General features: G+C 46.2%; 1 protein-coding gene across 2 annotated transcripts in view; it reads right to left on the minus strand.

Annotated features, from left to right (window-relative positions):
* Window positions 1-1,979: 1,979 nt before the first annotated feature.
* Rnaseh2b (ribonuclease H2 subunit B) overlaps window positions 1,980-15,566 on the minus strand; it is a 51,881-nt gene continuing 38,294 nt past the window's right edge. Inside the window, exons 10-11 of one of the 2 annotated variants that reach the window (XM_057786646.1) lie at window positions 4,457-4,537; window positions 1,980-2,597 (exon numbers count right to left, since the gene is read on the minus strand). In XM_057786646.1, coding sequence (XP_057642629.1) covers window positions 2,484-2,597; window positions 4,457-4,537 — 195 coding nt within the window. In that variant the 3' untranslated portion in view covers window positions 1,980-2,483. The remainder of the gene's footprint in view (window positions 2,598-4,456; window positions 4,538-15,566) is intronic. The other variant, XM_057786647.1, reaches the window with a different exon arrangement.

The following is a 15,566-nucleotide window of genomic DNA, read 5'->3' on the forward strand; positions in this document are numbered from 1 at the left end:
GAGTCCTACTAAACACAGGAGGAAACCTTTGGTCCACTGATAGCCGCAAAGAGTACAGAAACCTGAGGTGTGTGTAATCTCAGTGCATAGGAAGGTATGAAAATGGGATCTAATTATTCAGACGAATCCAGGTCTTCCAAGTGCTGAGGGAATGAGGGAATGTCCTTCTGCTGTCTCCCCAGCCCTGCACTCTGCTTTCAGAAAAGGCTTTGTAACGGGGTGTGCTCACACTGGAATTTTAGGTTAGTGCTGGGGGAAGGGATGCCTGAGAGAAAATATATAAGATGTCTAATCAAGCTGGGCCATCTTAACATATAGAGGAAGTCAGTCAATCCTCAAGTTGTAAGAAGGGGCTTTTTTTTTTTTTTTTTTGTACTGGGTGAGCAGGTAGTTTCTGAGATACAGCAGCAGGCGGGGGGGAGGGGTGTTCAGTGTGGTGGAGAGTCTGGAGTCCGAGGCCCTGCTCCTTTCAACTGTAAACTGGGAGAAATAACAGTGATTCCCAGACTGCACTGCAGTAAACTGCACAACAGATGTGGATGGGAAAGAAGTTTCCCTGGACACTAGCCTAATACCCATGGAGGAGAATTTCCTGGTGAGTGTACGGCCCCAGGATAAACCTCAAAAAATGATTGTGGTGGCACACACCTATAATCCCAGAACCCAGAAAGTAGAGCCAGGAGAATGAGTTCAAGGCTAGCCTTGGCTACAAGGTCAGTTTGAGGACAGCCTGGGCTTATATAAGATCCTGTCTCAAACAACAAAGACAAACAAGAAGATGAAAGAGCTGGGGAAAATTTGATTTGGGATAAGACTTGGTTGCTACCAAGTTCCGGTCCTTTAATAGTCTCTCTCTCTCATACATAGCATCTTGCTACTGCATGTGCCCTCCCTAGGACTCTGCAAGACAGAGAACTGAATGGCACACAGTTCCTGCTGCTGAGAGCTTGCCTCCACAGGGCAAGAGAAGTGACTGTCATTGAGGCAAGACAGAAAGACGACAGGAAACTCAACAGCAAGATGAGAAAGGAAAAGAGCCATTCCTCTCTGGATCCTGTTTGAGCCTCTTGTGCAGCCAACACACCATGGTTAAGGCCTTGGCACTCTGAAGGTATTTATAAAGTTTACATTCTATTCAAGTGTTAAGTTTTGAAAAAATTCATGAATAAAATTGCAAACCATATTTACAGACAAGAGAGGTACCTGGGCTTCTCCATGACTTGTGTGCAGTAAGAATTCCTCTCATCTTTTTTCCCCCTTCACATTCCCCTCTCCAACCCCTCCCATGTATCCCTCCTTGCTCTCAAATTCACAACCACTTTTTCTTTAATATCTATACACACTCCTAAATATATAAATACAACCTGCTCGATCCATGTAATGTTCCCTGCGTGTTGGTTTTCAGGGCTGGTCACTTAATATTTAATAACCAAGTGGTGCGCTCTTCCTTGGAATCAGAGTTTCTCCGGTTCTCAGTATTCGTAGTTGTCTGTAGCTCATTCTCTAGGGCTGAGGCCCCTCCCCCCTTCCACAATGCCATGTCTACTGTTGTTGCCCCATGTGGACCTTGTTGAGGCAGCCATGTTCGTAAGACTTCATGGGTAAAGCGCCTCCGTCAGTTCTAGGAGACACTCTCATAGCAGAATCCTGTTCTTCTGGCTCTTAAAATCTTTCTGCCCCTTTTCCTGGTGACCCCTGAGCCTCACGTGGAGGAGTTGTATAGGAAAATGGTTATTAAATGATTAAATAACCAAAGAATTGAAAATTATAGTGTAGTTTAAATTAAGCATCCATGTATTTATTTTTGGCAGTACTGGAGACTGAACCCAGGACCTCTAGCATGACAGGTAAGTGCCCCATCTCCTACCACCACTGAGCTCCTTCCCAGGCCTCAAAAGGCCTGTTTATGAATACCCAGGAAGCTGGGGAAATGCTCAGAAAATGACAGTGTATAAAAAGCAGCAAAATTACTATTAGAGTTCTTGAAAATATTTTTTATTCTAGGAAAATTATCTAAGAAAATTAGCTGTGTTTGCATAATAGAAAGGTGAGAGACTGCAATTTTGTTTTATTTCTATACTTTTTAAAAAAAAAACATGAGTTCATACAAACAAAAATATGGCTAATCATAAGATTTACCAAAATGTCCAGTGTTTGTCCATCTCATTTCAGTTGAAGCCACATGCAAGGGAGTAGAGAATAGCTGGCCACCACTCACACCTTCCCGCGGAAGCCGCGACTCTCAACTCTGTGCACTTGATGACTTTCCATTATGGCAAACATTCCGGGGGCCCCAGGCAGCAGCTCCCACGATTACTTTCCCATAGTCTGTTAGACACACAGTCAAACCCCAGCGAGGACTGGCAGGACCTGAGAACCACTTCTGTTCAGACTAAGGATCAGGACAGCAGCACAAGGAGAGGGAAGACAGGACAAGCGGAGGCAAACTCCTTTTCCTGCTTCACCAGATTTTATTCAACACTTCAAATCTTTCCAGCTTTTTTAGTTTTTGCTCCAAAAAAAGCATCAAGACTTTTCATTCCACTCTTGTCGACTTTAGCCAAAGCCTTCTGAGCCGCAGTCATTTTGCCATTTTTCTGTTAAAAAAATCAAGAAAGATTTGCAGTATTTGTAAGTTATCACACACACAAAACACAACAGCCTGAGTCTTGTGCCGTGGGGCCAGGGGTGGTGGAGTGAAAGCAAGGCTGCTACCTCTCAGGATGCAGACTTCTAAAGAAAACCGACCCCACTGAGGAGAGAATGCTCCAGACGGTTCCCGCTGGGGACCATTTTGAGGGTGCGTTAAATGGAAAGATACGGACAATGGCGGCAATGGCGGCAGCAGTCGGGGAGTCACACCCTGTACTCCCCACCCGATGATGAGGAGTCACACCCTGTACTCCCCACCCGATGATGAGGGTTCACACCCTGTATTCTCCACCCGATGATGAGGGGTTCACAATCCGATTTTGTTTGTGCTCTACAGAAAACCAAGGGCAGCGCTGTCATATTCAAAAGATGGCCTGCAAGGTGGTATATTCCAGGCTGCGGCCTCACTGTCCCACTGTGGCAGCAAAAGGGAAATGCTTGCCAAGGAGCTGACTCTACTTCACTCTGCTCTGGAAATTTCTATTGGTCCCGGCCACTAACCCTCTTCAGTGCCGTGGTGAGGTATAACCACTGGGAAGTGAATGGCTTTTCCGGAAGACGGGGCAGAAATGTCTTTTCCGGAAGACGGGGCAGAAAGATTTCCACCAGAGAGACTCACAATGTCCCCACATAGAACACCGAAAGACTGAGATATTTGAGCAAAACTCAAAACTGGATTTTTTTCTGCCCAAGGAATTAAAGTTGAAAAAAAAACTTAAATGATACATTGCTAAAATCTAAATGGGAGATAACGTGTCTTGGGATGGGTGAGCACCATAAAGAGATGCAAATTATATACCTAGCCTTAGGAAAAAACTTTCAACTGTTTAAATCAAGCAAAAAGGCTAAAGATACATGGGGAATTTTCTTTTTGCCCTGGATGTGCCATAAAAAGAGTCACTAGCCTTAACTTAACCTCACAGATAACAGAAAAGCAATGTTGTCACAACACAGAAACAGGCAAGGGTCACAGCTCACAGTCTATGCAAGTACAAAGTGCCAACAAGCAACCTGGAAAACAGACATCTCTAGTTAAGGAAATGTCTCATTTGACAAGCAGAAACTTCAAAAGAACAAATAACACTGGTGCAGCCTGGCGGCAGGCTGGAGCTGAGAGTCACAGCTTCCTGGGAGCATTTGGCTGTCTATTTCCATTGCCTGAAAAGTCCGGTGTCCTCTGAGCTCGGTCTTCTAAAGTGAGGGCAATGCAGTGGTCAGAGCAAGGACTAAATAAGAACACCTGCATTTCATCAAAGCAAGCCAGGCAGTCACTAACCTGAATGCGCAAACACAGCAACTGGCCAGGACTAGTGTGGCAAGAGAGGTTTAATGGCGCACACTCTCATAATGCTAAATCAAAGGGCAGAGCGAGACCTAGGTAAAAAATGCAGCATGTTACCCATGATGCACGCGTAAGCTAGAAGCCAGCAAGGAACGCTACTGGGCAGACATCTGCAGTGCATGCTGAACAGTGGAGCCTGTCGTTTGTTATTTACTGTAATTTCTCGAACCTTCTTGGCAACGGGGCTGAGAAACAATTCCTGGAGAGGTTTGGTTCCCTCATGGAAATAGCCCTACAAACACACAGCAAAATTCTGTACACCCAAGGCTTTCCTTGGATTTGCAAAATGTATTACTCTAACATGTTCACTATCTGAACAATTGTGAATGAATTATGATGTTCTAATGCAAGTTAATCATTTTTCCTGGTGAAAAGTGTAAGCCTAGTGAATCGTGCAGGCATCATGGGAAACGAGAAGCCACTGGGTCTGTGCAACGCGCCAGTACACCTAGACACACATACCTTGCCAGTCTTCAAGTCTTTAGTGTTAAACTTAGTGTAATCTTCTTTGGCTTCTACAGGTTCATCTGATACCTTTAGTTTCTGCAATGTTAGAGCAGCGAAGCAGGGTCAGACACCATCCTCTCACCAGCCATTATAAACAAACAGATATACCCAGCGGACGCCAACAGGTGCAGTCTACACACTCCTTCACGTTTCACAAGAGCTTGGGGGAGGAGGCCACATGGCCCTTCCAGGAAGCAGCCTTGGCCATGACAGGCCACAAGAGAATAGGTACCTGGACTTGGTCCCTCAGGCAGGCCTTCAATGACATAAACCCACTGTGCACGCACCAGGCACCGTGGGGCTTCTAGGTCATTACAGAGAGCAAGGGCAGCTAAGGGTCGAGTAAAAGGCATAGAAGCTGGAGAAAACAATCCCCCTTATGGACCCTGCTGCTAGGGGGGCCACTCCGTGCAGCCCCAGTCTACGCTAATGTCCACCACTGAACACGGGCGGTGTGACTGTCACCACCAACTCTGCACAGCGGGGGGCCTTGCCTTTTCTGTTCCATTCAGCTTCCCCATTCATCCACACAAAAACCTTGCACAGCAAGCAGCCAGGGAAGAGGAGACCTAAACAAACACTCCAGGTGGTGGCAGAGGCTGTGGAGCTAGATCTCAAAACAAACAAAAGCTAAATTAAAATACACTTATTTCTTTACTTGTGTGTTTGCTTGGGTATGTGCACGCCACGACACACATGGGAAAGAGAAAAGACAACCTGAAGAACTTGGCTGTCTGCTTTTACTACACAGATTTCAGAGAACTCAGGACTGGCTAGCAAGCATCCTTATCCCGAGCCATCCTACTGCCCCTGTCGCATAGCTTTTTTATCTTAAAAAACATGACATAAGTACACATATGTGTGTGTGTGCGCGCGCGTGCATGCACATGTGCATGTTAATCTCAGTCTTCGTACACGTTCTGTGTCCATCAGGTCCAGTGCAGCTAGGTCACACCATCACATATTTTCACCATTCACAAGATCCCTGTGCTCCTCATACATGTATGTGAGACTTCTGTGACCTGGGCTGAGAATTCAGGGGACCATAATGTGGAAAGGAAGTTACACCCCTATTCTCAGAGAAAGCAGAGCTGAGTGGATGGCCTTGTGCTGTGCAGAGAGCAGACTGTGGGGTGATCACAATGTGGATTTGCACAGACCTTTATAAGCTTTTCGTGGAATTCCTAGATACAAGCCAGCATTCCTGTGTCTTCCTTCACACTCTTCCAGTGTTTACTGGACAAAGAACCAGCAGAGTCATTGCTCACGGGCTCCAGGACACAAGATAAAGACACAGGGAAATTCTGAAATTCCTTGCCGTAAGAAAGAGGAAGATTTTCTTGGCCACAGAGCAATCTCTGGCAAGGGAATCATCAACAGCAAAGGTTGGCTTACTATTCAATAATAACCTACGAGCACAAAGTGAGCGGATGCACGCCAGGTGTGCATGGCTGCATTCCTGGTACTTAGGAGGCTGAGACAAGTGGACTGCCATGTGGGTCAAGGTCAACCTGGGCTACAAATGAGTTGCAGTCCAGTTTGAATGACTGAATGAGACTCTGTCTCAAAAGATAATATGAACAAAAGAATCCACCATGGCATCCAGGTATGGGGGCGGAGGGGGACATGAACTGGACAGGCCTTCAGCTAGGAGAGCACAGCTGACATCTGGCAATATGAAGGTTGACCATGAAGACAGGAAGGTGTTTGTGCCCCTTCTCTATCGCAAGTGATTTTCCATTGACTCAGGGTGGGATGTCCAGGTGGTCGGAGACCTAGCAGAGGTTACAGAAGCTAGGAACAGGTCAGAGAGGACACAAGGTTAGTACTGTCCTTAGTCTTGACCGAGGAAACTTCTCTTTGGAATAATCTAAGTCAGGGTGATGAGAACAAAAGACTTATTGAATGCTCAGCCTTAAATGGGACATTCATATTCCTGTAAGGCTCCCAGAACACCACCGAAGGGGAAAAGACGCAAGAGCTAGACCGCCGAGAGGAAGGCCAGGAGCGCCGTTACAAGCATGGCATGACTGCGGTGTGCACGGATGCAGAACCACTGCATGAAAACGGGGATGAACAAAACACGGGAAAGAAACATTCAGTCACAGACGGGGGTGCCTCGTGGGGCCCAGTCCCCTCTAGACAAACTAGAGGCACCTGAGCGCTCTGAGGAGAAAGGAAGTGATTGTCTTCAGGTGATACAGCAACCGGTGAGTTTCTCAGGTTCCAGAGGACAGCTCCACACCCATGCTCACAGGGGGAGCTCTGGTTGAACCCAGTGGGCCAGAAAGCAAAACCAAAATAAAAAGACATGAGACAGTGGGGTGGGAATTGGTGGAAGTGAAAGACTTTGGGGCACCTCAGCACCACTGCACCCCCCTTCCTGGGAACTGGGACCCAACCCATGTACTGGAGCTTTGAGTACTTTCCATCTCTTCTGTAGTCTTTCTTCAATAGCCCCGGACCCTGGAACTGGGCTGAGACGACCTGCAGATGACCTGCAAGTGTTCCTCCTTGTTCAACCAACCCAGCAACCGCCATAGCATTGAGTTAGCTGACCACTGAATGAACTAGCCAAAATAGTTGACAAATGATTTCTGGACTCTCCTTTTTGATTCTGTATTACCCCCCTTGATTCTGTGGTTTTCTCCTTTAAAAGAGCCTGTAATAGACAAAGCAGGGGTCCTTCTCCTTTTGAGGCTGAGGGACCTCTGCCGTGGCAGCAAAATAAAAGTTCCTCTTGCTATTGCATCAACCGCGGTGAGAGTGTCTCTTGGGGAGACCTCCTCCTTGGTGGGGCTTTAGGGCCCAACAGAAGGAGGGGGGATTTGCAGTAGTGGGGGAAGGATGGAAGGGTGGAGGAGATGCCAGCAGGATGTATTATACATACGCATGGAATTGTCAAAGAATAAATTAATTTAAATATAGCACAGAGAGACGGCATTATAAAGCACTTGGACCTGCCTCGCTTCACTGAAAAGTCGTGCGGAGAAACTGCTAGTACACAGGCAAAGGATACCACCATACAAACGTTCAACGTGTAGGGAGAAGGAAGGTGTTACGTGTAGGGAGAAGGAAGGTGTTACGTGTAGGGAGAAGGAAGGTGTTTTAAAAGTTCACATCCACATGAAAAACGTTAAAGTGTTTATTAAAGGAAAACAAGAAAAGAAGAGGAAGGGAAAGGGATAATAGGGAAGAAAATGAAGGGAGGAGGGAGGGGAGGGACGAAAAGTGAAGAGGGGCAGTGAAGGAAGGGATGGAGGAGAGGAGAGCACTATCTTCTGTAGGTGACTAGGTTTTATGTTCACTCCGGCATAACTCTGCTATATACAGTGGGAAATAAGGGGATGTGGTATTTCCTGCTATTTTGGTATTTAAAAGTCTGAACCATGGACTGGGCAGTTACTTCAGGAGAAATAATGAGTCAGAAAGACACACAAAGAATGCGATTGAGCAGATGTGTTCTAGGAAGAGAAACAGGCAGTATACCCTAAGACCAACAGTCCCTGGCCTTCAGCACTCTTACAAAAATGTCTCCAAGCCCACCGACTGTATTCTGCTCTGTTAGTTGACAATGACAAGTCAAAAACTTGACGGGGTGGGACGCTGGACCTCAGCCAAGGCAGGCTCGTGGACAGCAAGGATGTGAAGGTCCATGCAACCCTTTATCACTACACGCACAGACTACTGAAAGCAAGCTCTCATACCTTTATAAAAACCAGGCAACTCCTGGGCACCAACAGGAAGGCCAGAGGCAACCTATATTGTTTAAACGTCTTCATTTGTTTTGTCTTTCAAGATGGTATTACTCTGTGTACATCTGGCTGTCCTGGAACTCGCTCTGGAGACCAGGCTGGCCTTGAACTCAGATCTGTCTGACTTAGCTCCTAAGTGCTGGGATTAAAGGAGTGCACCACTGCACCTAGCTACAGTCTGTACTATTTAAACTATACTGTATCATCCAGTACAGCATGTCCTCTGAACCCCAGAATCCCTAGGTCACATGGAGGAGTAGGAGGCAACAGACAATCTAGACTTGAGGCCGAGGCTCTCAGGAGCACGAGAGGCTGAGATCTAAACGTTTTGGCAAACTAAGGCCCACAGGCCAATCCAGTCAGTGCTGAATGTTATAAAAGATGTTTTTTTGAAGCACTGATGTGCTGTGTGCTGTAGCAGCTGTGTTCCCCTAAGTACAGAACTGAGACGTCTTAGAGCTCACAGACTGCTCAGGAAACCCAGAGTCACTGTCTGTTTCAGTCTGCAGGCAGTGCCTGCATCACCCTACTGTCACCATCTGCGTCAGTCCAGTCACGGGCTGCGTCAGTCTACAGTCAATGCCTGCGTCACCCTACAGTCACTTTCTGCGTCAGTCCATAGTCACCATCTGCGTCAGTCTACAGTCAGAGTCTGTGTCAGTCTACAGTCAGAGTCTGCGTCAGTCTATAGTCAGAGTCTGCGTCAGTCTACAGTCACCATCTACGTCAGTCTACAGTCAGAGTCTGCGTCAGTCTACAGTCACCATCTACGTCAGTCTACAGTCAGAGTCTGTGTCAGTCTACAGCCAGAGTCTGCGTCAGTCTACAGCCAGAGTCTGCGTCAGTCAACAGTCAGAATCTGTGTCAGTCAACAGTCACCGTCTACTTCAGTCTTGTCATTGGCTCAAGCAGTGGTTCTCAACCTGTGGGTCATGACCCCATTTTCACAGAGGTCACCTAAAACCATCAGTAAACACATACTAACATTACAATTTATAACAGCAGCAAAATTACAGTTATTAAGTAGGAATGAAAACAATTTTATTGTGGGGTCACCACAATATGAGAAACTGTATTAAAGGGTTGCAGCATTAGGAAGGTTGAAAAAAAATCACTGGTCTAAAGTTACAGTCTGGCCTTTACAGAAAAACTGCTGACCTTGGATCTAAATCCAAAATGATAAAAGCATAAATTACTTAATATGGAAACTTAAATTAAAAAAAATAAAATAGAAAACAGGAATGGAGGAGAAACTAGAGAAATATATTACTCGGTATGTTCAAAACACATTATGTAGATACATGAAATTCCTGAAGACTGAAAAATTATGTATACATATATAAATTATATATATATATATATACATATATAAAAATAAAAGACTAGTGATTCAACAGAGTCAGTGTCCAGTGGGGCAAAGCAGCTGACAGACAGGCATGACAGGACATGGTATAATCCTAGTCACTCATAGATGGAAGTGGAGGACTGTGAGTGAGGTCCAGGCCAACCTGAGCTGTATATAGAGATGCTGCCTCAAAAATAAATAAGTGGAAAAAATAAAATGAAAATATTTTAAAAAGAAAGGAGGAAGTATCAGGTGTGGTGGCGCACTCCTTTATTACCAGTACTTGGGAGGTAGAGGCAGGTGGGCCTCTCTGAGCCCCAGGCCAGTCACAGCTACAATGAGATCCTGTCTGAAAACAACACAGGAAAGAAAAGGAAGAAATACTTTATTCCAGAAGGTCTCAATGGTGAAAGCCAGACTGGAAGGATGTGGGATTCCCCTCTGTATGCTGTGAATATGTTCATTCATGGACCATTGGTTAATAAAGAAGCTACTTTGGCTGTTTCTGTCTACACTGGAAAAGTAAATCAGTAGTTAAGAGCATTGGTTGCTCTTGGGAAGATCTTTGTTCACTACCCAGCACCCATATGGCAGCTCACACAGTTCTGTAACTCCTGGACTCTGCAGGCTAAATACTGACATACAAAATAAAAATAAATAAATCTTGTTTTAAAAATATGAAAACTTGCAAACATGAGTTTAGACTAATTCACAGGTATCCCTGAGTTACCAGGGGACACAGATTTGAGGAGAAATACACTTCATCTTTTTTTTTTAAGAGAAATCAACAAACGTTGTCGAGAGCGCCTACAACCTGTTCTAGCAGGGCAATTATTTTCTCTCTGTCCTCTGTAGCTACTGCTTGACGTTAACCTAGACTGAAAGTATTGAGCAGAGCAGACATCTATAGATCTCTGCCTAGTGTTATCCTTTACAGAGGTGATACCCTAGACCAGCAGTTCTTAACCTGTGAGTAATGATCCGGTTGGGGGGAGGGGTTGACTAACATTTTCACAGAGGTCAAATATCATATATCCTACATATCAGGCACTTATATTATGACTCATAACAGTAGCCAAGTTATAGCTATGAAATAGCAACTAAAATAGTCTTATGGTCGGGGTCACCAAACGAGGAACTGTATTAAAGAAAGGGTTGCAGCATTAGGAAGGTTGAAAGCCACTGTTTTAGACAATCAAGGTATGTCCTTGTTCTCATTCTGGAGTAACACATAGGGACCTAAGACTTGGCCAGAACTGTGAGGTAGGCTACAGTTGTGACCAGGTGTAGCTAACACCTAGCTTCTTCATCTGGATCTGGGAAATTAGCACAAGCTTTGGAGGAAACAGGGTGGCAATTCTGGGACCATCCCGAAGAAGGAAAGGTATTCCAAAAGAGCTGGGGGAAATTAATCTTTCAAACTCAGGAGAGAGTCCAGGTCATCCATTTTTCAAAGGAGTTTTTGTGTCACAAAAATCATGCTGTGCCCTTTGTGCCAATGACAATTAAAACTTGGCAACATGACTTTCAATTACACGTAGTCAATGCAAGATTTCAGCCAGTGTGGCTGCAGACACCTGTAATGCCAGACTTGGAAGACTAAAGCAGAAGGACTAAGTTCAAAGCCAGCCTCAGCCACACAGTGTGACCCTATCTCAAGGGGCAAAATTTTTAAAAATTATTTCCCTGTAAAGATTTGTTCTATTTTTATTTATATGTATGTGTGTGTATGCAAAGCTGTATGCAGGTGCCCACTGAGGCTAAAGAGAACATCAAATACTCTGGAGCCCTGGAGCCAGAGTTATGGGTGGTTGTAGGAACCTATCGTGGGTGCTGGGAACCAACTCTCCGGGCAAAAGGAGCTGTTATGGCTGTATCTTGGAATCCCAAAAGAAACCACAAAGCCAGTTTTCTGATATAAATGCAAGAGAATCTTTGTTTAGCAAGCTTAAGCTCGGACCACAAACCTCCAGCACACTGACGCAGCAGGTGGGAAGAAAATGCAGCCTGAGTTCAGAAAAAGACAAGTTTTTACAAAGGGAAGATGTCACAAGTAAGGGGTACACGTCTTATTGTCTTGGGATTGGGTAAAGAGGGTACAGAGTAAGGATTTCTGAAACCATTGGTCAGTTTTGGGGTGTGAAACCCTAAAAGAGAACCATAGATGACTGACAAGGTATCTGTGAGGGCAGGATGTCTTCAGAGACATCTGGACCTCGTTCACTTTTCTGGTCTCACACCTTAAGTGGCTGTTTTAAATTTTATCACAGCACATTTCTGGAACTGAGGTCAATCCTAGGTCACCAGTTAGTTGTCTTAAAAGAAGTCCCATCTTTTAAGATAGAGTCTGTGAAGTCACATTCCACCCTCTGAAAGGTTCCTGAGTTCCAATCATGGGACTCAAGCTCCACATCATTCTCCTGGGCTCCTGAAGAGGGACTGATATTGGGTCGACATCATCACCAGCTGAATTGCCCAGATTTTCTTTTAAAAAACCATACCAATTTGTTTAAGATGCAAGGCCCCAAAGTGAGTAACATGACTAGAATAAGGAGTGGACCCAGTAGGGTACAAATTAAGGTGGTGAACCAGGGTGATGAATTAAACCAGGACTCAAACCATCCTTGGCTAGCTGGCCTCATGATTCTTTTTCCATCCATCTAGTCCTCCCCTAACTTTAGCCATGGATTCGTTTATGACACTCAAGTGGCCTACGTAAAAATGCATTCCTCTCCCAGAGCTGCATACAAACCTCCCTGTTGTAGGAAGATGAAGTCTAAATCTCTCCTATTCTGCATAGCTACTTCAGCTAAGGAGGTTAGGGATTCCTGTAAAAGGGAGAGCGAGGTCTCTAGTCTCTCTATGTCCAAGTCAATGGATGCTAGAAGACTAGAGTAATGCTGATTCTGGGTGGCCAGGGAAGCTATTCCAGTCCCTATATTGAGAAAGCTGGCTCCAAGCGGGACACTTAGGGTCAGGACGGTTACTGGATTCCTCTTAATCTGCAAGTGCTGATCCCCAATCCTGTCAAGAAATTCATCTTCTGCATGGTAAACGAGTCAGGGAATTAGTTGTGAAAGACCCAGCTTAGCTGCTGTAACGCCATTTTGCAAGGCTTTCACACAAAAGTGTAAGTTCAAGGTAAAGTCGGTACTCCTAGGCTGCCAAACAGGATACATCAGGCCTAGGAGGGGAACAAAAAGTTCTGGGAAAAACTACATGTGCCCTAGATAGGGCCAAGTCAGCTATTATCAGATCTACATGTCCCCGAGGAGCTTGTCCCCAAGTGAACCCATCGCCTCATTCGAACTGACCAATGGGATCCCTGTAACCATCCATCTGCTTCTATATGCCTGCCTCTGCTGCCCTTTTCCTATAAAAAGACCTTCTCCCAGACTGCAGGGCGCGCAAGTCCTCCGAAAGACTTTGCCGCCCGCAGGTACCTGTGTACACCGAATAAACCTCTTGCCATTTACAGCCAGTGGTCTCGGACTGTTCCTTGGGTTCAGGGGTCTCCTCCTGAGGGAAGGTCCTCCCCGAGGGTCTTTCAGTTGTAGTAGCACACAGAACCCCTAGGTGTGGTGAAGGGTCACTGTATGAACACAGGGGTGAGCCTGGTGGAACATGATCACAAAGTATCATTGTGGGGGATTAAGTAGGAGACCTTTGGGGGAAGAGTTACATAGGGATTGCAGGTTGGTTGGTGCTGGACCTACTGCAGGTACCAGCTTCGGTGATTTGATGGAGAGGTAGTTGTGCCTTGGATCTCCATCTGGACTGAGTGGAGCGTGCAGTTAAGCTAAAGGTCCCTACTATGGCAACACCTTCATAGTAGAGGGGGGCTGTATCACAGCAAAGCCAACAGGCAACGGTCCAAACTGGTTTTGAGGGTCTTAAGAGATCAAGGCACAGATCCTCTGGCTGGGGGATAGTGGGGGGTCACTAGGTATCTCGGCACAGGGGTGAATAGGGTGGTCGCTGCCTGGAGCTGCTGAGGCTGGGCAGTGACCATCTGTGCTAGTATCCCAACTGTGACATAAGGAGTGGTAGTTGCCTGAGGGACAGGGGAGTTTGGGTTGGGGGGGGCAAGAATGGCATTGGGACCCAGGAGTTGCTGTTCAACAGGCTCAGCCTTGAGTTTGACATGGAAGGTCAGGCCATCATTATAGCACCCTTATAAAGTCTTAGCCCCCAAGTCCTTCCCTTCATCCAATCTGTGAATTCACATCCCTTTTGTGTGAATCTGATGGTCAGGGAGTTATGTTGGTATTTAACACATTTTCCCTGACCATGTAACCTCTGCCAAAGTCCTGGGTGAGCACTGGGCCAGTGTCCCTGGGGATTTGGGCTGAATAACATGTAGACTCCAGGGTGACCTTTGCAAAAGTTCTGGGTGAGCACTGGTCAAGAATGTTTTCCTGTCTCCGTGCTGAGGTTCAAAGAAAAGCTAGGTCCCCAATAGTTACCATATGTTTCCCATCCCCAGTTCATACAGAAAAAGTCAGTTCCCCCTCCGCATCTGTAGGACTCAGGACAGTCTCTCTCATCTCCATGACATACATAGATAGGGATGTCCCTCGAGTGTTTCCGAAGAGATGGGTGACCTCAGCCTATTTCCTTTTCACTACTCCCCTACTCTCAAGGTGGGATAGGGCTTGGGGTTACCCTGGCCCTGGCATTCAGGGAAGACCTTCCCCAGGTCTTGGTCCAGAATATCCCAAGTACCAACTGCTAAGTCACCTTAAGTCTACTTGAAGGTCAGGCTACCAGCTGTCATGCAGGGCCTCTGTTGAGGCTGCATGTATCTGATCACCATTTTCAGAAGTGATCACCCATGTTAGTCTCCAGGGTACATGCAGACTTTTTTGTGAGCTGGTGGCGCCGCTGCAGTTAGGAGGCAGATGATTGCCAGGGCCGGATCACACACAGCTTGAGGGGATGATTCCTTGGGTCCCTTGATGTTTCCTATCCATTACTCTGATAGTCTTCCTTTAAGGTGAAAGGATCTGCTGGTCTGGCATAGGAGCAGTGGACCCAAGTGGCAATACTGTGGACCTTGAGTGCGGTCAGTGTGGTCAGCAGAATTACATAGGGTCCTGTCCACTTGAGTTCCAAAGGCTTCGTCCGATGTCTCTTGACATAGACCCAATCTCCTGGCCAGAACCTGTATGACTGGGGTGGAGGAGGGGGCACCAGATTCATAAAGCATTCTTAACTTAGGTCAGACCTCCTTGTGGCCCATTGGATTCCCCATACAGCATCGAGGATTTCACGGCCAGCCAAATCTGCTAACAGGTTTGCCTGGAGATTGGGGGTAATGGGAGGTGATGTACCAAACATGATCTCAAACAGGGCTAGTCCCTTCTGGTAGGGGTAATTTCTAACTCTATATAGGGCAAAGGGAAGGAGAACCACCCCATCTGTGCCAGCCTCTAAGGTCAATTTAGTTAGGTTCTTTTAGCATCCTGTTCATCCTTTCTACCTGTCCTGAGCTCAGGGGTCTGTGTGCACAATGCAGTTTCCAACTGCTCCCCAGGATGGTGGCTAAATTCTGATTTACCCCAAATGTGGCCCAATACCCGACACTATCATGGCCGGAAAGCCATACCTGAGCAGGATGTCTTCAAGTGGTTTCTTTGCCACTACCTGAGCAAAGGCTTCAATTCCTCCGGAAAGAGTGCCTACGAGTACTAGCCGATGCCTGTAGTTTTATCTCAGTGAACTCTACTTCCTAGTAGGCCCCAGGCTTATCTCGGCCAAGTCCAGGATTTTTAGGGTTGGTTACAGTGTTGGTGAGCTAACAGGCTTTAGAGTTAGTAGCAATGTCAGTAATTTTTTGTTGTATGTCTTTGACTGTCTAACCAAGTCCTGCATTCTCTGGGTTCCCAGGTGAGAAGATGGATGAATCCTGCAGAGTAGTTTCTTTCCCAGGTGTTCGGGGAGGATGACTTTGCTGTCTGCTGCC

This window comes from Chionomys nivalis, chromosome 12 (genome assembly GCF_950005125.1).
Source record: "Chionomys nivalis chromosome 12, mChiNiv1.1, whole genome shotgun sequence".
Classification (NCBI taxonomy): domain Eukaryota; kingdom Metazoa; phylum Chordata; class Mammalia; order Rodentia; family Cricetidae; genus Chionomys; species Chionomys nivalis.